The sequence below is a fragment of the Anser cygnoides genome, chromosome 1, assembly GCF_040182565.1.
Source record: "Anser cygnoides isolate HZ-2024a breed goose chromosome 1, Taihu_goose_T2T_genome, whole genome shotgun sequence".
NCBI classification, from domain to species: Eukaryota; Metazoa; Chordata; class Aves; order Anseriformes; family Anatidae; genus Anser; species Anser cygnoides.
The window spans coordinates 209,801,272-209,823,944 of record NC_089873.1 but is presented as its reverse complement, the minus strand read 5'-3'; the positions used below and the strand labels follow the sequence as shown (position 1 = coordinate 209,823,944).

The 22,673-nt window shown below is 41.5% G+C and overlaps 1 protein-coding gene and 1 long non-coding RNA gene across 9 annotated transcripts; one reads left to right on the top strand and one right to left on the bottom strand.

The window, feature by feature from the left end:
• Positions 1–836: 836 nt before the first annotated feature.
• THAP12 (THAP domain containing 12) lies at positions 837–13,430 on the bottom strand. Of its 8 annotated transcripts, none has more exons than XM_066990013.1 (7): positions 13,243–13,344; positions 12,273–12,351; positions 10,944–11,074; positions 6,718–6,838; positions 5,010–5,117; positions 4,002–4,038; positions 837–3,710 (listed from the first exon to the last, which is right to left on the bottom strand). In XM_066990013.1, the coding sequence occupies exons 3-7, from the start codon at positions 10,997–10,999 to the stop codon at positions 1,762–1,764; spliced, it is 2,271 nt and encodes a 756-aa protein (XP_066846114.1). In that variant the 5' UTR covers positions 11,000–11,074; positions 12,273–12,351; positions 13,243–13,344; the 3' UTR covers positions 837–1,761. The 8 variants fall into 8 exon arrangements, with proteins under 8 accessions (XP_066846114.1, XP_047907040.1, XP_066846115.1 ...); XM_048051083.2 differs by lacking the exon at positions 13,243–13,344 and adding an exon at positions 12,433–12,600; XM_066990014.1 differs by lacking the exon at positions 10,944–11,074 and having other exon boundaries at positions 13,243–13,343.
• An 88-nt stretch (positions 13,431–13,518) lies between these two features.
• On the top strand, positions 13,519–16,172 carry LOC125180520 (uncharacterized). The gene is made up of 2 exons (XR_007159119.2): positions 13,519–13,865; positions 14,343–16,172. It is a non-coding gene; the product is annotated as an uncharacterized lncRNA (long non-coding RNA).
• Positions 16,173–22,673: the final 6,501 nt, after the last annotated feature.

Sequence of the window (22,673 nt, the reverse complement as noted above, 5' to 3'; positions counted from 1 at the left end):
TTTGTTATTATTATTTTAATTAAAATTGTAATTGAGATGTTCTTTTTTAAAAAACAACACAATCTTCTGTCTGAATTCTAATTTAAAATTCTCTTTTTAATAGAAGTAACAGATTTTGTCTATTTTCATATAGTCAAAGGAAAAGAACGAGCTATTAGTTAGGACACTTTTTACTGGTTGAGGCAACAGTTGCATTAACAGGAAAGCATGGTAGTTAGAAAGCAAATACAAATAGCAGGGGGAGAAAAGATAACGCTTTTAAAGAGTAATTTTTAACTACTGCCATGTAAATAAAAGCTCCTGAAAGCATTTCTTAAGATGTACGCAGCCACTTTAATATCTAAGTTTACTGTAACTAAAGTGTTTTGTTTTCTTTTCTTTAAATTTATTCTTATTGTTTGACTGCGCTAATAGCCTAAGAGTTGCATTTTATCCAAGTCTCTACAATCAGTTTCCTGTTGCTGGGGTTTTTCTCCACTGTAACGGGAAAGAAAGTACATAAAAGGACAACTAAGTTATAAAATTGGCACGCATCAGGATAGCTGCAAAACTGCTAACTGCTCAGCCATTTCCAATGTAAGCCATTTCCACCTGTCAGTGTTTCAGTTGGACAAAATTTCCACAATTAAAAGCTCTGTATTTAGAACCATCTCAAAATAGTTTAAAAAAACCTTCAGCAGAACAAACAGATCATAAGCACTATTGCACATTTTTTCCTGTGTCTTAAGATAATGTCACTCACTAGGATTGCAAAAACAGTCAAAACTAAAAGGTACCTTACAAAAGCATAGGCATTCTTAAAAAGGCACTACTTCACTAATAAATTCAATACTACGTAAAAAGCAATTCACATTTTATTTAAATTGCATTAAACTGTACAAAAATGTTTTATTCTTGCCAAAAATAACAGCAATATTTTCAATCTTACTTCTAGACAAACAGCAAACTCTTATTTTATTCTTTCCTGGGTGAGTTTACAATTAAACAAACAATAAGATGCACATTTTTTGCATTGAACAAACAGACTTCAATGATTTTTTTTTTGGAATAATCTTGATTTTTAGTGTCTTTAAGGAATTTCATTACTCTTGCCATGCCTGTTAAAAGCCTAAAGAAAAAGGTTGTGTGTCTCACACAAAGGAATGTAAACAGTCAAGAGATTAAAGAGGTTGACTCTTCCAGTGAAACCTTAAACGTACCTCTGTACCACCAACATTCACTTTACGCAAAGAACAGTCCACAGCACAAGGCTTGTGCGGTTGCTGAATTCACTCTCCAAAATGCCAACTGAATACACATCAGTTAAAGACGAGTTTACCAAAAAAAAAAAAATAATAATAATTCTAAGTAACAGAAGTGAAATGGATTATACTTTTAACATTTTCAGTTTTTTCTTACCCTAATTCATGAGCAAATACGTAACAGCCCCATCGGACCTACAATCACCACAACGTACTTCTGCCAAGATGCAACGAAGTAAGTACCTAGTTAAGTCAATCAAATGCAGAAAGCACTTCTGCTAAGAGCATGGGCTTATTCTCAGGCTTGTTTGTTCACATCACATATTTAATGCAGACTAACAAAACATAATTTGGGTCACAGACCACACCTTCTTAAATCTGAGACCTAAAATGGAAATACATTTGCAGTAATTTATTTATTTGTGTGTTTATTTATTGGGATTTCAAAGTCTTTTTTTCTTCAGCCTTGAAACTCAATGAGCAAAAAGCTGTTTCACCAGACTGGTTAGAGCTTAAAAAATTAAGCATCTTTTGTTACTTCGGAGTTGTTTGAGGGAATAAAGTCTTCTTGAAATTCAACTTTATCTGGATAGAGTTTAATGTAGGTGTCCACCATTAAATCTAGGTCATGTTTTATATCAAAGTTTATGTTTAACAAAGCTAGGTTGCTTGACCTTTGCTCTGTCAAGGTGTTTTTCAGGTATGCCTTTAAGCGCTTCCGTCCTACTTCGTATTTCTCATTCTCCACCTTCATCACTGGAAGTATGGACAAGACTTTAAGCAACGCGTATACGTTAGGGAAAAACTTTATGTCAGGCAGGTGAAGTGCTTCATAAATAGTAGATGGAAGTTCAATATCTTTCCCTCGGTGCTTCCACTTGATTCTCCAACAATGAAGTTCAGCAGAAAGAGTGTCCGGATTAGGTAAGTCATTTTTGTACATGTCAGCGTGATGCTCCTCAGACGTATTGAATTTGAGCTGACCCATGACTGAGGGCACTAACGATAAACATTTAAGAGCTTTTAAATGCTGTTCTGAGAATATATCTTTTAATTCTTGAATTATATGTTCCAATGTGGGGATACTAAGGATCTCCTTGTAGTAATTCTCTGATGTTATCTCAGAGTCCAAGTTACCTTGTTGTGCTCTGCGAAATTTTCCTGGGAGTTTAATTTGTACGTCCAGTTTTGCAGCCAAATTTGTTGCTTCCTCAAACCAAAATTCATGATAAACGTCAATATTCTCCACCACTTCATTCAGCGAATGCAACACGGCTGTCAAGCTGCTAGCTGCAAAGAACACATCTGACGTTTGCCCCTGGAGATTTCTTCCAAATGCTCTCGTAAAAGACAGAGCATTTTTCAGAATTACAATAGTCACAATGAAGTCAAAATCCGTTATTGCGCTTGAAAGTACAAATGCTCGACCAGCAATAAAGTTGTTCCACCTGACAGACGAGTCACTGTTTATCGCATCCAAACACAGCACCAACGCTTGTATGAGGTCCACTAAAACCTCAAAAGTATCGTGCCTGCCTGTCCACTGAGAACGGCAGATCTCCTTCAGCTCATTGCTCTTCTCCTTATTGTTCTGAAAAAGAACAGAAATTGTATTGTCCAGTTCTTCCAGCAATTGCGGGGACTGACGAAAAAGACAACAAACTTCCTCGATTGTTCCCAGTGCCGCGGAAACTCCAACAACAGGAACGGATTTTGCCAACCAGATGTTTAAGGCACAAGAAGAACACAGCGTATACACAGCTTGCGGATACTTCTCCAAGAGTCTTGTAGCCACAACTTTCATTTTAGAAGCAAACCCGCTGGAGACAATGTAGGCTTGACCTCGACAGTACTCCATGTTTAGTCCCCACTTTTCAGTAATAGTCGTATGGAACTTAACAGCTAAAATGTCAGGATCAGCCTCATAAGGTAAAAACCCAATGAATTCTTCTCGTAGATTATGAGAATCATCAACAAATCTCACCAAGACTGGCAAGTGTTCCTCTCCTGCTATGTCTACCACTTCGTCAGTAACAATAGAAAAGAAGTGCGAGTCTCTTACTTCCCTCAGTGTCTCTTCTCTAATACAGCTCTCACAGATCTCAAGCATTTGTTTCTGCTGAGTTTTTGAACAATACTCCAGATTGACCGCGGTCATCTCAAACCGTTTCCTCAGAACTTCATCTCCAGCATTTATTCTACATTCCAGCAGAGCCTGAAAGTTATCTGAGGCAAAAATACCTTCTGGAAGCTCATCAGCATTATGGCCATCCAGGGGAATATTTTGTTTACCCATTAGGATCAAAATTTCAAACAAAGACTTAAGGTAGTCTTTGTTTTCTCTTTCTTCCAGTGTTAAAGGAGTGGCTTCTTCTTCTTGCTCTTCCCCGCCTTCCTCTGAGACAGTGTTTTGTGCATTGCTTTCATTCAGTTCTTGGGTTGCCTGCTCCCGTTCAAAAGCTTCATCAACTACAAAACGTAAAATACCGTGTTAAGTGTTAAGTGTTAAGATAAGACGACTATAAGATCATATTTGCTTTTCCCTACTATCCCCATTACCATTAAGTTACTGGAGTTCAGAGTATGTTTCCAGTTTAAAAGTGAGTAACTTGGAATAAGTTTAGGCTGGCTACTTGAATCAAGCAGCAACTCAATTATCCTCCTGCTATACATAAACTTACGGTTACATATTCTACGTTACCTTATCAGCCTTAAGTTTTTCAACATAAAGTTTTTCAAACAGTTATTTTGCTCACTTACTCTTTTGCTGCTTCAGTGTTCTTATTTCATCTTCACTCTTAAAAAAAGATAAAATTGATGTCAATGTCTACCACATGACCTTAAGATACTAAAACACATCAAGGTCAGATACAAATATTGTAGATGAGACCATTTTCAGGTTTTTAATACTTATTTTGAAAGAGCTAGAAGGTCTAAGAGAAGGAGGTTCTTTAGCTAGTTTATTGCTGTCACAACATAACTACATGGGAATACTTTGTTGCTACTACTAAGCTTCCCATACTTGTATTAGGAGTTTGTTGAATCTGCATTATGGGCAAATCAATTTCATTAGAGAATTCTATTTCAGTAGGAACATGCACTATGCCAACAGAAAGAACTGTCTTAATTGTTTCCTAAGATTCAGTTAAACAACAGACATATTACACTCATGAAGTAATATTTAGAAATTGCATTTCTCTGACATACAAGCTGAGTTTAGGAATTGAATTCCTCTTAATTTTCAATATACTTAAATCCAGAGATCTATAGACGTTTTATGTAAATGACACAAAAATAGCCATTGACAAGTCACAATTCCACGAGAAACTGCTTGATCTTGGTTTTATACATGGATCATCTTTTGAGAACAATAAGCTAAAACACGTATGTCTGAATTACTGCAGACTTCAGAAGAGAACCAGGCAAACTGAAGATCAGAGTCAACATATAGCAAGAATTTCAGGGTAGCATGCCTAAGTTGTATTCAGTTAGCGCTGCATTAGCAAGTAAAAGGAAGTTATACACTTGCTTTCAAAGACAGGATTAGCTCTCATTTTCCAGATTATTTCATTAAACTTTTCTGAGTAGATAAGAGTTCTACCAGTGTAATATTTGGGTATTTAACTTACTATCAGCAAAATTATACTAGAACAGCAGCACAGAAACTGCAAACACCCAAGTGCTACGTATTATTAGACATTATGTAGGTTCATATGAACTTACTTGCCTTCACTGTTTTAACATAAAAATCGTACATTAAAAACTTACCAGCTCTTTTATCCTTTTTCTATGTCTGCTGTGGGGATTGTTCAGGTGACTTGTAAGATCAAATATAGTTGGCACGGCATTATCCCGTAAAACTGTTCTGTAAGGGCTCTGTGAAGAGACATCTAGATTAGCGATGCCTTTAGGAAATGAGCACGGCCTCTGAAATTCTGTGTTTTTCAGACAGCATGTGCAAAAAAAAAAAACTAGGCCGCTGTGTAATTTCATGTTTTTTGTGCAGTGCGTACAAAGAGCATGGCCTATGAAATTCTGTGGGTACACAGAATTTTTTTCCTGTTTATTATTTTTACTTGCTGATGCATCAGAACAAACAGGAAGTTGTGCTATGCAATTCACATTTCAGGGATTTAAAGAGAACACTGAAAATGAGAAGAGATTAAAAAAAAAAAAAAACCAAAGCACTACTACTTTTTCTTCCCCTTTGTATTCATATCACAGATCCTCAATGCCATAATTTCAATTTACTTGAATATTATGATTTTCTAAAAAATAAATATTCGGGATATACAGGCACCTATGCATCAGAAAGGAAACGTTTTATTACTAGTGCTTTGTTTATCATCACTTGATTCACAGTTCTAGAAACAATCACACAAGCATTTCACCAATGAAAACATTCAACTGCTTCTTTACGTCAAATTATGCATATCCACAAAAAACTACAGTGAATGACCATATTGAAGGAAAACACATCTGTCAAATGAGTAGCAGGAAGGCTTCCAGGTGGTCATGTAAACGTTTCTAACAGTTAAAAGTGTTTTAAATAAAATGTATTTGAATATGCTGTGAACTTGCGTCGTCTAAACTGGACCATTTCCATCAAGTACAGACCTTTGACTGATCGTGTTTCTACATGTCATTAGACTGAAGTAGATTTCAAACAGAGTTTCACAAAGCTTCATTTCAGATTCGGAATTTCTTCCAATATTCATCTGTTGGTTTGTTTCTGGGAAGCTGGCTAACCAGAGACCCTGTCATGTGTAATACCGACAGGAGCTCCAAGTTTGACCTACGTATTTTAATTACCCCACAGAACTGACTTTGTGTCTTTCAGCCTAGAAATCAAGACTTGGTACAAAGCCACAAATCCATCGTTTCCTACTGCTAAGCAAAATCAGCATCATTTTAACAAGAAGAATTGGAAGCTATTATTTCATTAACAGGAAACAGCAACATGACTTAACTGGATAAAATATAGCAGGAACCAGAAGCTTGACAAACGTACGGTGTGTTTAAACCTCTTGGCCACAACCGAGTGCAATTTAACTGAATTACACCACATACACACTTCAGTAACAGCACATTAGTGATTTTAAATAATTAGGGGTATGCAAACATACATTCTTGCACTGAATACATTATATAATGTTGTAACATCTAGTGACAGTAAACAAAATGAGCATGGTTTTGCAAGAGGAAAGAACTGCAATAAAGGCCACAAACACATTAAACCAGCACAAACAGTTTCTCTTCCCAAACTGCTCATTTCCACCTCATCCTTTGTGCCAGTACAAACATCTGTGAGTCTGTGCAGTGCCCTGGACCATGACAACGATGTCAATTAAGACTAGGAGATTCATTTTCCCAGGGACCACTTAACCAAGGGATCAAAGATAAAATGCAGCATTCTGATTAGAAACCTTAATTACGTTTTGCAAGGTGCAATAAACAAATGCTTGGTTTTACTTACACTTCTACATATCATAGAAGTCTCAAAATGTTTAGCGCACAGTCTGTAGTGCTTGTTGAGTTGATCTGGCGTTTTATCTTCCAAATCTGCCCTTCGACAGTTCTCCACCCATCTTTGACATCTGCAAGTAAGCAAAAAGAAAAAAGTTTTTAGTTTAAACAGAACGCCCTACAATTTCAAACCTTACTCACAACTGGAGTGCAGCGATCCCTGCCCTTCACGCAGGGCTGAGGAAAGCTCTGTGCACCTTCCCCTGGAAAGTACCAGGACATCTTTTTAAAAATCTGCTTTTCTCCTTTTGTTCACCATTTAACACCACCCAACAAAGTCATGAATCTTTTCCCTCTTGCCTTTGCCTCATACATACAACATTGCAATGCAATTGCTCACGAAAACCAGCCATCTAATTCTTGACAAGAATTATATTCAAAAAAAGCTTTTAGACTAGATAGATACAGCCATAGCTTTTTAATACCACTATGAAAAGTTACCTTCTCTACCTACCTTTCAAAAAAATGATTTTTTCCTTTTCTATCCTGATCACCTGGGAATTTAGAGGTGATTTTCAAAAGGTGAAATAATAAAAATTCAAAAGCAACCATTCTATAGACAGCAAAGTCTGAAGTAAGTTTTCATTAGATTTTTATGACGTTTATTTTTGCTTTGGATTAGTTCTCTGAAATACAACACAAAGCTAAAGGAACATTTTACCAAGTAATAGGGCTCCTTTTAGATATGCAAGATAATATTTCCTCTGGTGAGTAAACGACTTTCAGTAATTGATGCAAGTGTATTAGCCAGTTTATATTGCCCCCAAGGGGGTCTGCACAGTTACCTCTGAGCAACACCATGCACAAACTGACTCTGTACAGCTACTCCAGTACAACTCATCTATTTTATCTGTGCAGCATACATACACACATAAATTAACAAGATTCCAGCAGCCATTAATATCTTGGTATTTAAAAGATAAACCCACTCATTTCCATCCTGCAAAAATCATTCTCTGAAGGGGCGTTATTGTCACGTTACAGACCTTGTGGCATCACAGATCGACCGCAACAGCACATAAGGAAACAAAGCTGAAAACACAGATGATTAAAACCTTCACATGAATGTAACTGATGATTTGCCCATTGTTCTAACTGTGTAATGAGGTCGCACAAGCTCCTTTTCCTTCTAGGCTAAATCTCCCCTCAGTCAAACTCAGGAAGGCCAGGGACAGCTACATTGTAAAGAATCATGATGCTATCACAATAACGCTACAGTAAAAGCGAGGAATTTTCATTATATTCTTACTGTACTTTACAACACATCTCTTGGCTACATACTTTTCAGCTTTTCAACTCAAATTTCCCATATTTTATATATTTTTAATTGGTACACATTGGCAATGTCCACAAAGTTCCAGGAACCCGCTCAGAGAAGTCACACAAACAGTGCTATTTCAGCAGGGCAAAGTGGGGGAGATCTTCCTATAACCCAGTCATCGCTGAAATTCATGAAACTGCACAAGGTATTTAAGTTATTTAATCCACTTAAAAACAAAAAATTACTCTTAAAAAGAAGGGTTCTTAGCTAAGAAATTAATAGAAGCTATGAGAAAGTAAATCTGTTATCCTTTTCCGCTGCAAACTTGGAATTATTGCTCACAGGAGCAAGGAAGGGGAACAGTAATAAGTGATTTTTCAACAGTTTAGGGATGAAGGATGTTTCTCCAGGTGTTTTGCTGGGCGGCCCAAATGAAGAAACCCATAGCTCTGCGTGGATTCACGATCACATCTACTTTAACTGAGTAACTAAAGGACAACTGTGCAAGTGAAAAAGGAATCTTGGATCCTGATCCCTGCACTGTTTGTGCATTGTAACTTTAGTTCATGCAAAACATAAAAATAATACTGTACAAGTACCATAAAACAGGGATAACTTTTAATAGATTGTTATTAGATCTACACATAATATCCTGAACTATGGCTTAAAAGGAAAATATATTTTCTTGCTCAGCCTTTTGGCAGTGCAGACCTTGCACTCTTGCATTCTTCATTTCACCAAGCAGCATAACCACGGACCTCTCACATGGGACACCTTTAAAGTGCAGGTTATACCGAATCTGGCTCTAGTACTTTCTGAGCAGTTGCTCCAATTACGAGCCAGGTAATTAAAAGTAATCACACTGGGCTGCCACACAGGCTGATGAACCTTCCTATAGTCAGTGGTGAAGGCTTCAGTCCAGAGCGGTTGGTGTCCAGAACAAGAGCTTGACCTTGGCAGATCTTTTACCTGCCTCTCTCCACGGACTCACAGAAGCCGTGGAAGACCACCATGGAGCAAAGTCAAAGCTCCTCACGTTACAACTACTCCTCTGAATCACCTCCTGGCAAACCCACGGCAACAAACTGGTGGCAGCGACGGTGTGTCTACAGCACGCATACCAGAACTGACACTTAGTTGTTGTGGACAAAGTCAGCCCGAATCCCTTCACCTCCGATGTCACTGCTATTCAGAAAACAAGTAGCTGCTAGTAGCAGCTAGGCACCAGATCAGACTCGTGACCGATAGTAAAAGATACCAAAAACTCCTCAAAGGGGTCTCAGGAAATGAGTTTCGCAAAGATAAAATCAACCTCCAAATACACCTCTCCCTTCCTGACTTCTCCAGTGACATTAGAGCAGCTGTGGCTGCTGCCTTCTGGGCTGAAGTCAACTCCGAGCACAGAGTCCCAAAGAAGCCTCGGCACGTACAGCCTGAGCCTGCGGATCCTGGTCAGGCACAGGCACCAGGCTCCTCACCCCACTGGAGCAGAAGATCAGTAAATGGAGCTCCAGATGTCCAGGAAACTTTACTGGCAAAGGCTGGAGTGCTGATGTTTTCTCAGGTAGCCACAGGACGAAAAGGAGATGGTGGAGGATATATGACTGGACTCAAGAATTTGGCACCTCAGTCACATTACGTATTTGGCTCCTCAGCAAATTCTCTCCGAAGAATAAGGAGCAGAAGAACAAAGAAAAAGGAGGTCAGATGCCTGAAAACACGCAGCGTAGCTGTGCATGGTATTATCCAAACAGCACTTAGAAAGATTTGAGAATAAAATTAGGTACAAAACTTTCTTCACTGTTTAAGCGTTCAACTAACGCACGTTGTACACTGGGGTGTGAGTGCTTTAGTTGCAAAATATTTTGGCAAAAATTAAGATGCATTTCAATGCAATATTTTGCACCACTGCTTAGATACCATTCATCAGTTTTATGGAGGTTTCCTTCAATCACAAATTTAAATAAATTTAACACTATATTCAGAGATCTGCTGACACCTGGTAGAAGCTCAAATGGCATTTTATTTAGGTGCAGATAGAGTAAATCACTTATATTACCTTGGCATTGGTCAACAACAGCAGAACAGTATCTCTGCTGTGTTAGAAAGTATCTTACATTTTGTTCCAAATATACCTCACCTCAACCTGCCACCATGAAGACTCAGAATCACAGGTGGCGGTTAAACACAGATCCTACTGTCTGCCTGGGCTGCATGAAATGATAAAATACCCATCCTTATTGGCATAACAGAGGCTACTTACTTACTTACATTCATGTTTGATGTGAAAATGCTACACACAATCCATTAAATGCAGTTGGTTCCTTTCCAAAGCCTAGCCTGTGCACCTGCTCTTGCTTTTCCCAGACAGCCACAATCAGTGAAGCCAGTCTTAAATGACTGGCTAGCTCTCACAGACCTGCTAATGCTCCAGAGATCTGACCTGGTTAGAAATGAGGAGACATTTCTTCTCAGCAAGAGCGGTCAGGCATTGGGACGGATTGCCCAGGAAGGTGGTGGAGTCCCTGCCCCTGGGGGTGTTCAAGGCAAGGTTGGACGTGGTGCTTGGGGACATGGTTTGGTGGGTGACATTGGTGGTTGGGGGGTGGTTGGACCAGGTGATCCTGGAGGGCTTTTCCAACCCTAATGATTCTATGATTAGAGCTGCTTAGCACTGAATTGGAAAGAAGTAAAGGCAATTACTCAGTTACTGTAACAAAAAAAAATGAAAGCGGTAAGGTAGTACAGACGATTCACCTAGGATTATGTATTTCTTATCCATGATTTTTTTTAATTAAAAGTTTCAAAGACACACTTTAATTCTGTTATGCCCACCATTCTCGCTGTAAGCTGCCAAGAGCAAACAACACATTTTTGGCACGAACTACTTTGCTCCCCCTTCCAGTTTGACCTACAAGGATAAGAGGTCTCCACGACAGCAAGCAGCACTGGAAGGCCACAGCAGTAACATCGCCTGACATTTACAGTTAATTGCAGAGCAGTGCTGTAGTTCATGTAGGCAAATAAACCACTGCCTTCCTCTAGCCTACAAAGACAGAATGTTAACAGGGTTTATCAATCTTTCAATGGTAATAGTTAATAAATTCAATATATGATCATTTTGGACATTTTACTACAGGCTTGAATGAGAAAAGTATAAGATATTAGGGAAAAAAATGTAGATAGCATTGAAAGACCATCACCTGTGCCACTGCATGTTTTTAAGAGCACAGCAGACAAAAAATGCTGGAAAGAGCTTAGATATAGCTTCTCCTTCCTTTGGAAAGAAATGGTCTAGATCATCCTTCAGCGTCGATTTTATCTATTTTCTACTACTCCCTTACAGGAATGTTAATCTTTTTAGCCTGAACTACTTCATGGGGATTATAAAGCAGTCCTGAAAACAGAAAGCATGCCTACCCGTACCAATGCCATTGTAGAAACGTATGCCAGCACATCCTTCCTAAAACCATGTCTGTGATCCACTTCTATCCACTTCATTAATTTATGTTGTTCAACTCAATGTAGGTGATGCACACTTTTGGATATATTTCTGTCACACTACCACAGAAAACGTTCTAAGTGCCTTTCAGTACAAATATTATGAGCTGCAGGAGATATTTTCTTCATACAATAAACTTATTTATCAGCCAATTTTGCCCAACTTGACATTCCTCAGATTTTGCAGGAAGGACTCCTTGCAAATTAAGCCTGGAGTTCAGACAGCACCAAAACTCTTCAGTTCTGCACAGCCTGTAGTCATTCCTTTGACTGTGTAAGAACCTGTGGCTCTTAAAGGATGGAGAGTTGAAACAGAAAATGCTAGGAGTAAACCATACAAGTGAAAGGTTAAGAGTAGGCAATCAACCATGTTGATTTCAGTTTTCATTAAAAGCATAAACATGTGCAATGTGGATTGTACTATGAAGCCTTGCAGCGTACAGGCATCATAAGAGGTTTAGCACAAGGCACTGAATCCACTCAGGAGAGCTTGACAATGTCTTCGAACCCACAGGTTTCATAACCAGCTACTACCTGTATGACTTTTTGTGCCTTCTTGTGAAATCACTTAAATAGGGGACAGTTTCAGAGCAGTTATGTACCCACAGCTCACAACTTCTGAAGTGCTTCACACGTGTCAAGCATCTCGAGGAAACCAGCGAGTGTCACGTATCAGTCACTGGGAAGTTCAGCCTTAATTGCCTGCTGTTAGAGAGAACTGACGCTGTTTTAGGAGGACGCACCTTCCGAAAGCGTGAGAAGCAAGCGAAGTCAAGAGGTGTCAGCTAGACATGGTGAGCTTCTGCCTCGGAATTTCTACACCTAAATGCAGGATTTATTTCTTGCACGTGCCCCACTCCTCTCACACACCGTACCAGCCCACCTCACGTGGACCATCCTCACCACGTGCAGCCACCTCAGGGCACCGAGGGGCTTCCACCACCTGGCGCAGTGCTGGCCCTGTTCCTGCACCCCATCGCACCCACACGTCTGTCCCCTCAGACCCCATGTCCAGGCACCCCCTGACACCCAAACACCCCCTTCACAGACCCCCCCCCCACACACAGCCTCAGCCCCCCTCCCGTACCCTCAGCTCCCCCTACACCCCCCCCCACAGCCTCAGCTCCCCCCAGGCCCCCCCCTCACATTCTCAGTTTCCCCCCCAAACCTCAACTCCCCCTACAACGCCCCACAGAGCCTTAACTCCCCCCAGGACCCCCCCCCCAACACCCTCATCGCCCCTCAGACCCCCCTTCACACCCTCAGCTCCCCCCCCCAAGCCTCAGCTCCCCCCAGACCCCCCCCTCACACCTTCAGCTCCCCCCAGACCCCCCCATACACCCTCAGCCTCCCCCACACCCTCAGCGCCCCCCAAATCCCAGACCCCCCCCCCCCTCAGATCCCCTCACCCCCTCTCCCCTCACGTCGGGGGGGGGGGGGGGGGGGGGGTACAGCGGCCGCCCCGGCGCATGCGCAGCCGCCCTCCCCCTCCCTCCCCAGGCCAGGGGGGTCCCGCAGCGCCCCGCCCCGGGCACCACACCGCGGGCGGCCTCCGCCGGGAGCCCACGGCCCCTCACAGCCCCCTTTTTATTTCTTTAAACCCCCCCCCCCCCTTTTCCTCCCGCTGAGGTGAAGAGGAGGAGAAGGAGGAGGAGGCCGGGCCGTGAGGGGGGAAAAGGAGGCGAGGCCGCCCCCCGCTCCCCATCCCCTCACCTGACGGGGTCCCGGGGGAAGCGGAAGAAGGCGAGGTCGGACTGCGTGCTCTTGCGGGTGCAGTTGGGGGCCGCGCAGAAGTTCGGCATGGCAAAAAATAAATAAAATAAAACAAAAACAAACAAAAAAAAAACCAAACAACCCCACGGCGATAGAGGAGGGGCGGCGGCCCCTTTAAATCCGGGGGGGGGGGGGGCGGAGGAGGAGGAGGAGGAGGGGGGCGGGGGGGGAGGAGGAGGGGGGGGGGGGGTAGCGGCTCCACACTGCTGTGAGCGGCCGGGAGGATTCACCGCCGGGACGGGGCGCGACGGGGCCGCCTCCTTCCCACAAGGCCCCGCGCCGGCGGGGCGCTTCCCGCCGCGCCGCGCGCCTGCGCGGTGGGGACGTTGCGCGGAAGGGGCGCGGCGCATGCGCGGAGAGCGCGGGTGAAGGCAAGGGGAGGGCAGGGTGAGGGCAAGGCTAGTGTGGCGGTGCGCGGGGAGGGGTTAAAGCGCTAATTAACGCTTTATATGTCATTAATTAACGCCGTAGGCTGGCTTGCGTACCACATCTTGCTGCTCCGAGAGTGTGTAGGCTGAGGAGGACCTAAAACTAACCGGACTGCTGAGGAACAACGGGCTCTAGTGGGTTAATTTCTCATTAACAATAAAGTTGGGCTCCTGAGGTTTATCTCACTAACGGAATTCATCCATTAAAGTCATAAAAGTGACTTTTAACACTGAAAGAGTTGGTGGTGGTCAGTTAGCTAATCCTGGTTACTCTTGCTTCCAAGCCCCTTCCATTGGCTGGCACAGCCTGCTTTCCGTGGGAGGCAATTTAATTAATTAACTCCTGCACTCACTTAACTCCGGTGCCTTCAAGAATCACAATGCTTAAAATCAAGAAATCTGCACTTGATACTAGATAAACAAGCTAATTTATTATAGTTTTAGCTAGTTTATAGTTTACAAACACAAACTGTACAGACAATGTAAGTAACACTCAGACAACATAAATAATGTTTATGTGTAATATTGAGTAAGTTTACCCTAAAAAATGAACTTAAGTTGCAGAATGAGCTCATAACCTTTTTCTCTTGTGTATCCTGTTTTGTCTTTTAGGGAGGTGTTAATCCACAGCCTGGACGGATATTGAGAGGAGCCAAGAGCTGACAAAGAGTGTTATAAGTAATAAAGTATATAAAACAGGGAGTATACCTACTGTGAATGCTTCATCCGCTCTCTCACAGGCAAAAATGAAACAGAGCTGAGAGAAAATAAAAAAAAAAAAAACGGAAGTAGAAAACTAGATAGTTAGAAGAGACTCATTCACCAAGTATAGCCTGCTGGTAATTTGAGGAAGTAGACCCAGAAGCTCTGACATGTATAAATGGTGATGTCAAACAAGAGTTGTTTTCAGACACAGTAGTACTGTTCTGCAAGAGTTCAGTTCGATGTAGACGTCTCTTACATACCTTTAAAGTCACGTAAGAAGAATCCTGGCAAGGAGACTTAGTGGGATTATGGAAGCATAATCTAAATATATGAAATAGGCAAAGAATGTGTCTTTCAAAACAGCGAATGAAGTTAAAAAGACAAAAAAAAAAAAAGAAAAAACATTTGATTCCTTTTGGACAGCCACAAAACCTTTCAGCTTATTTTGTTACTGTGAGTAGGAGAAAAATTGTCTTTTAGGTAAGGAAACCTTCAAAATACTCTTCAAACTAGGAATATAAAAACATATCTTGTCCGACTAATTTCAGTAGCATGAATTTATTGGCGTGTTAATTCTTTGCCAGAATTCTAGCTTAGCTCTGATCGTTCGTTTTCAGTAGTTTTGAGTAGTCAATTTAAGCTGATGCTAAAGATACATTTAGCTGCACCTAATTGCTCTCGCTTCTCTAGACAATCACAACATGCATATACAGTGAACATTGTAAGAGAATTAATCAGGTGAGAAGTAACTTTTAAAAATACACTCATTTATCTTTGATAGGTCAGTTTTAATTCAGGTAAATTTGTTCTTTGATTTCCTGTGTAGGTTGCATGAATGTTCTTGCTCATGCAGGGAAATGCACAGGAGAGAGCAGGATCATTTTTGGTTGCAGTAATAGTTTAGGAACATGAATGTATAATGTTAAGGTGAAGCTCCCTAATTTAAAAACGCTTTTAATACTTGTTTCAGTATGAAAAAATAATTCTTCACCATTAATTAATAACAAAAGTGTTAGTTTATTTTACCCAAGAGCAAAGGGCTTTTTTTCCCTTCAAATTGATTCACCAAGCAAAGGAATTGTGTGCAGAACCTCCTGAGGATTCCGAAAAGCCAAACTAGAAGATTATAGTGACTGCATTAAAAAGAAATTAATCCTGGCATGTATTTCTAAATGGCTACTTCTCATCAAAACTTCAGTTGATATTCTATCATTTCAGTCACCATAGAAGCATCTTGTAGCTGTTACGTTCTGAATGTGTATGTATATGTATATAGGATTTCCTAATTAAATGGATGGAATGGCTTATGCTTAAAGTTAACGTATTGAAGTTTGCTGGATGGTACTTTTATAAGGAGAGTAATTTTTTAAGTGATTTCCATTGAATAGAAACAAAAATCAATTGTTTTCAAAAAAAATATATTACTCAAAGTACATTCTCTTAAAGTCAAATTAGTTTACATTACTACTTAGTTGGAAGTTCCAAAAATTAGTTTCTGTTATAGAGTACAGACATCACTGACCTTTTCTGAGTAGCCTTTGAGGACTACGTACATAATGTGTATGCTGATGATTTTTTTGAACCTCTAGATTATTCCAGTGTTGTTCGCAATTACATTTCCGACCTTGTCTCTATATTCTGTTCACACTGAATAGAAATTATGTACTGTATTAGTAGTGTTATGCAGATAATCTGTATCATCTGGATAAATTATTAAAGGAATTGTGTGCATACTGATTTTTAATTGCTTTATTTCTCCGTTTAAAAGTCAGCTGTGTCTTAAATCCAGCACTCCATGTAACGTTGCAGCAGTTGCAAAAGAATCTCTTTAATGTATTTCTGGAAATGAGCTGGATGTCTCTTTGACAAGGCGAAGCTTAGTATGCCTTTATTTTCTAATAATACCATTCAAGTGTGATTGTGGTGTTCTGCAGGCTTCCTGTTAATAAAAGTTTTAAAATTATTTGCAACAGAATATTTTGGTCTGATTTGCTTTAATGATTCTTTGTTACATAATCTGTCACAAGCCCTACAGCCGCATTGTTGGGATGACCTGTCTGTAAGAACTGAAGAGACATCGGGTTAATCCCATAGATGTATCTGTGCTCCCTTTGAGACACGCTGAAATTTGCAATGGCAGGATGAAAAACAAGATCCTCGTGTCTAGGGCTTGCTTATGATTTTGGAGAACTGGAAGGCAAAGGTGGGGAATAACCCAATTCTTACATACAAGAGGACCTCTGAGACCAACCTGGTGACGTACATGCAATATAACTGCAACTGTAAATTGGAGTAATGCAGTATCCTGGCCCCATTATCATGGTTAGCTTTTTACAAATGATAGTTACAATATCTATGATGACATTTTAGGTCATCAGACCCATCTCCCATTGCATTTTCCCTGTTTTACTGGAATCTATTTCATGGAAGTTGTGGCTGATACAAAGAACGCTGGGTTTTGTATCAAGTCTTTGATATGAGAAAATACAGAGGGTGATTGGCTTTGTGCCACTCAACTTTTAAGCGAGGGTGCCGTCTGTGTCAGTAAGGGTCTGCCAAAATAATGCGATTTTGTGTGCTGGCAAAGCTTTCCAGATGACCTGTACTAAGCTATTTACTCCAAGCTGCCTGTATTCTGCACTATGGCTATTCTTCCCCACGTAGGAAGCAGCCTTCTCGGTTATATGAGCTGCTCTGTGCTCAGTCTTCACTTCCACCTCAGCTACTGCAATTTCTGAAGCGCTCCTCCAGCCAAAGCAGATGATTGCAACGTTCTGTGCTGCTCTGTGGGCAGCGCACGCTGGCGGAGCCGTATCTAGCTTCCTGGCAGAGATGCACAAAGCAGCAACCAAGCAAATTCCTGCCCATCTGCCCCTGTGCGGAGGCATCCGTTTTTAATTGTTGATGCTAACCTTAATTTACAGCCCTTGTTTCCTCAATACATTGTCTTGATTGCACAATATATTGATATGAGTACACAGAGACAGAAAAACTTCCAAAACAAATATTAGCTAATCGGGCACTGTTGGAAGTGTGTTTAATATGTGTACCACAGCGTATGTTGCCATTTGGCCAAGTTCTTTTCTATATCAGCATGAAGGACTTAGATATATATTTCATTTCCGTTTATACCACCGTCATTTCTATCAGCATGCAGTGTGATAATGCAAGTCATCTTTTATTTTCCCTGTTTGCTTGCCCCAGCCCCGGAGTGGCAGGCAGTCTGTCTAGCTGCGTGCAGAAGGCTTGCTATCTGGTGGCGTTAAGACCATCCTCTTAAAAACTAAATGCTTCTCCCAAAATTTCGGTGCCGAGTACATAGTGACAGAGAAATTTTGCATCATCCTGGTTTGCAGACTCTGCACCAACGTGTTTTTCTTTTCCATGGCTGTTTTTATCTTGAAACAATACCGTGTGTTTAAGTAAACTTTCATTTGGAAGGTGTTCTGGCATGGGATCCTTCAAAATTGCTTATAAACAGTTTATAAGCGATCATATTGCTAGGAAAAATAAGGACAGTGGCTGTCCAGATAAAGAAATGCCTGGTGTCATTAGCCATTAGGTTTTGCACTCTTTAACTATTTCTCCTATTGTCAATGGACCTGCTTTTGTTGTCCAGTCTCTGTAACGTGATCGAATATATCCTTTACGGTGGATACAATCCCTTGCTTCTCCAGCATTCATTTTTAGCGCATCTAGCCTTGCAAAAATATTTATGTCTAAACTGGGAACAAGTCATTCAATCACGAGTTGACTTCAGCTTAGAAGCAATGCCAAGTGTGCTGGGTGAAAAGTGCAACTGGAGAGAAGGTGCAAGCTTACCTAAAATACAACGCAGATCAGTTGCTATAGTGGCTGAATTCTGCTGCATACTAATCTGGGTTAAATTCCCTAAATTGCAGCTGTGTTACCCGTAGATCGCAGCAGGTGTATGTGGCCATAGGTAAGGACACGAGTTACAGTGTACCAATAACTTTAATACTTCTATTTTTCCCATGCTTTCTCTCTTGAGAATTGCCTTTGCTCCTTTATACATTCTTAACAATGGAGATAAGCATCCATCTCTCTAGATTGCAGAGGGCACTGACTTTAATCTGCTCTTTGACATGCTGCAGAGTGACACAATGAAGTTATTTTTTTATGTTATTTTAGGTTATATAACCAAGTTTTTGGCTCAGTGTAGCGAAGTGTTTAAATGGGTGCTTAACTTAATGCAAGGTGGCATTTGGATGGATTTAAATCTTGCTGAATTTAGCTGCTTTCAGCACTGAAGTTCTTAAGACTTACGATTTGCAAAATAAATATATGTATTGAATACAACATGTCTTACTTAAAATAAGCAAAAATCTCTATTAACTGGCAATGCACAACTACCTTCAGTGAAAGAAGGTGAAATATTGTTACGGATTTAAGTACATCAAGTCCTGGGCCCACAGTGACAGTCCATGCATCTGACAAGGCTGTGTATAAAAGGACTCCTCTGGCAAGCTGCCAGTGCCTGAATGTTGCTGAGGCTTCTGTTCTTATCTTAGCCGGGAGAAAAATGTGACGGGAAAGGGTTTAAGGAAGAAGAAAGAGTTTAGGAGTCTAAGGGTGAGGGAATAAAACTAAAATGGAGATGCTTGTGTCAGGAAAATGTATCAAGTCACTAAATAATCTCTTAGGAGAAGCGCAAACTGTTGGCTAGGCCGTTTAATGTGGAAACAAAATTGACCAAGAAAGGATTTCACTTTTGTTAGAACCTGGGCTGACTGTTCCTCCCCTATACAAAATATAGAAGATATTTTAAAACATCTTTAAATTCCCTAAAATTTTAAATTCTCCATGATGTTGCATTTATCTTAATATAAGACTGTAGCGGGTTTTTGGTTGCTAACAGACTAATAAAACTATTTTCTTGGTTTTCCAATTTTACTTTTGAACTTACCAGCGTGAAACTTGAAAGTTGAAAATTTGCAATTTACAGCAGAAAAGCAGCAGCTGCAGTAGCTGTGTGTGTTTGTCATGTAGTAGCAAGCTGATTTGCTTCTGCTCTACCCTCGGAAGACTGCTCTGAAGAAAAAGGGTGTTTCAGAGTTTGTAGGACTCCGGTTCTAGCTTGGATCAATGCGAGTCTGTCAGCTGTGTGCCACAATGAGAATGGAGTTTGTAGCGGCGTGAGTCGAGGTGTAGTTAATAATCCAGCAAGAGCTGCAGTGAGGCTGCTGTGCTCGTTTCGTATGAGCCCCCAAAGAGCTGAGAGGAACAGCTTTGCTGCTGGTGGCCTGGGCTGCATACAAATTGCATTCTCCAAGTGAAAATCACCATTTCTCCCTTGAGCTGTGCCATCTCACTGCCGGCGCCCCGTAACTACAACGCGTTGTTTTCTCCCTTCCATTGCCTTACATGCTAGAGGGAAGTGCAGTGAAACACAGATTATTATGTAAGCTCCCAGAAAGTCTGTAATTAATTAGACCAGTGCCTGTAATTGATGAGAATCAAATTATTTAAACTAATAGGGGATCTGAGGTTGTTAGGTCCTGGAGAATATGAAACAAAGGAGTTCTTGATGGTCACTATATTTCTTACTGGAACTGTTTCTTAGGGGGAACAAATTATGCTTAAATACATATAATTGAGCAATTTCTTTAAAAGACTGGCAGTTTGCAGTTATCAATGATAATGCATGGCTCTTGTATATCAGTCTGCCATTAGGTTTTTAAATTCTTTATAAAAGTGGGAAACAGAAAGGTGAAACAACTTGTCGGTGGGTCCCCATCAGAGGAAGAATACTCCAGGTCCTAATGAGCTCCGGTTTTATCTGTGTCAGTTGGCTGTAATAGGAAAGCTAACAGCAAGCTGTTGTTGACACATTTATACCTAAGGAACCAATTTTGTATGACCAGCTCCTGAGTCACTTGTTGAATTTGGTTGGACAGTCAGTAGATTTACTGCTTATCCTGGGGCAGAACTGGCAGGCAGCACAGTTGCATGAGTCTTGCAAGATTAGGAAATAAGGTGAAATGGAGCTGCTGTCAACAAGTTTCTCTGTCGGTTTCCTTTTGGAAAAATCAGAAAGTGCTCTGTAATTTTGGGTCTCCTTAACTGGTGACTCAGTCAGTAACAGAGGATGTAGGTAATGAGAACTAAGAAAGTGATTCGTAGAACAGATCATCTTTGTGGAACAGGTCATCTTGAGTGCAATCACACGTGTGCAAGATAACCAGGGGATCCGGCCCAGCCAGTAGGGGTTCGTGAAAGGCAAGTCCTGCCTGACCAACCTCATCTCCTTCTATGAACGGGTGACTCTTCTATGAACGACGAGGGAAAGCCTGTTGACGTAGTCTACCTAGACTTCAGCAAGGCCTTTGACACGGTCTCCTATAGTAATCCCCTGGAGAAGCTGGAAGTCCATGGCTTGGACAGGTACACGCTTTGCTGGGTTAAAAACTGGCTGGATGGCTGGGCCCAGAGAGTGGTGGTGAACGGAGTGAAATCCAGCTGGTGACCGGTCACCAGTGGTGTTCCCCAGTCAGTGTTGGGGCCCGTCCTCTTTAATATCTTTATTGATGACTTGGATGAGGGAATTGACTGCACCCTCAGTAAGTTTGCAGATGACACCAAGTTGGGGGGAAGCGTCGATCTGTCAGAGGGTAGGGAGGCCCTGCAGAGGGACCTGGAGAGGTTGGATTGATGGGCAGAGGCAAGTGGGATGAGGTACAACATGGCCAAGTGCCGGGTCCTGCACTGCTGATTGATGCTCTCCTGAACATGAGCCAGCAGTGTGCCCAGGTGTCCAAGAAGGCCAACAGCATCCTGGCCTGTGTCAGGAGTAGTGCAGCCTGCAGGGCCAGGGAGGTGATCGTCCCCCTGGGCTCTGCTCTGGTGAGGCCGCACCTCGAGTGCCGGGTTCAGCTTTGGGCCCCTCACTACCAGAAGGACATCGAGGCCCTGGAGCGTGTCCAGAGAAGGGCTCCGAAGCTGGGGAAGGGCCTGGGACACAAGTCCTGTGAGGAGCGGCTGAGGGACCTGGGGGGGTTTGGGCTGGAGAAGAGGAGGCTCAGGGCAGACCTTATTGCTCTCTGCGACTGCCTGAAAGGAAGGGGTGGGGAGCTGGAGGTCGGCCTCTGCTCACAGGTAACCAGTGATAGGACCTGAGGGAATGGCCTCAAGTCGTGCCAGGGGAGGTTCGGGTTGGAAATGAGGAGACATTTCTTCTCAGAAAGAGCAGTCAGGCGTTGGGACGGGTTGCCCAGGGAGGTGGTGGGGTCACCGTCCTTGGGGGTGTTCAAGAAAAGTCTGGACATGGTGCTTGGGGACATGGTTTGATGGGTGACATTGGTGGTTGGGGGACATTTGGACCAGATTATTTTGGAGGTCTTTTCCAAAATTAATGGTTCTGTGATTAACATTTGGAAGGCAACTAAGAATATATATATATAAAAATGCTAGCATTTTCACATTCTGCATTTTCTTCTTTTACCCACAATGAATGAGTCTATTTCATATGAATTTACTGAGAAAATTTCACCCATGAGACATTTAGCCATGTTTCTGTGCTAATGAAGTCTAAACCACCCTGTCTTTATTTTCATTTTTTTAGTATATAATTGGAAGACTCTTGACATTTTGTTTATCAGACGTAAAGAAATGCCGTCAAGTATTGGTCTCATTTGGGCGGCCTCCCTGGATTGCTAAAATACCCTGTCTGCCTCCGTGCAGTTATTCTGAGTCAGGGTAGCCTCTTATGCTTTTCAGGATTCATTATTTATGTTTTCTTTTCTTCCTTGTCCACAGTATCTCAGCCCCCCATTGTTACAGGTAATGGACAATTGATTGTAGCTGAGTAGGTGGGTCTGAAGTAAATGGCAACTGTGCTGCTGTAACTACAGGCAGAATTTGGCTTTCAGACTTTCTGGACCTCTCCTGCATACTTCTGTGTCTGGGTCTTTATTCTTAATGAAAATAAGAAGTATTCTTGGAAATCGTGTTACGACATCTGTGAAAACACGGCAGTCACAGCTTCAAACAGTTCATACATAACTGGCTCAGGTTTTACATCTCTTTTGTTCTGTGCACAGAAGGAAATGAAGCGTGTATGATTTTCCTGAGCACATACATATGTATTCATGTGAGTGTTGCTGTGCATCTGTCTACCTCACCTGTAATAACCCGATACCATTGGCCAGTTTAATCCTCATCTGGAAGAAAATTAAAGATTAAAAAAAAATTACCTAAGCAATCTCATTAAGTTTAATG

What these genes read in the sequence shown, in the direction of transcription:
- THAP12 (XM_048051081.2), bottom strand. Translation starts at nt 11,529, where the DNA reads ATGAAGTGGATAGAAGTGGATCACAGACATGGTTTTAGGAAGGATGTG. An exon ending in CTTCTATGATATGTAGAAGT is followed by an intron (nt 5,118 to 6,717) that starts GTAAGTAAAACC and finishes GTCTCTTCACAG; the next exon opens with AGCCCTTACAGAACAGTTTT. An exon ending in GAAAAAGGATAAAAGAGCTG is followed by an intron (nt 4,039 to 5,009) that starts GTAAGTTTTTAA and finishes TCTTTTTTTAAG; the next exon opens with AGTGAAGATGAAATAAGAAC.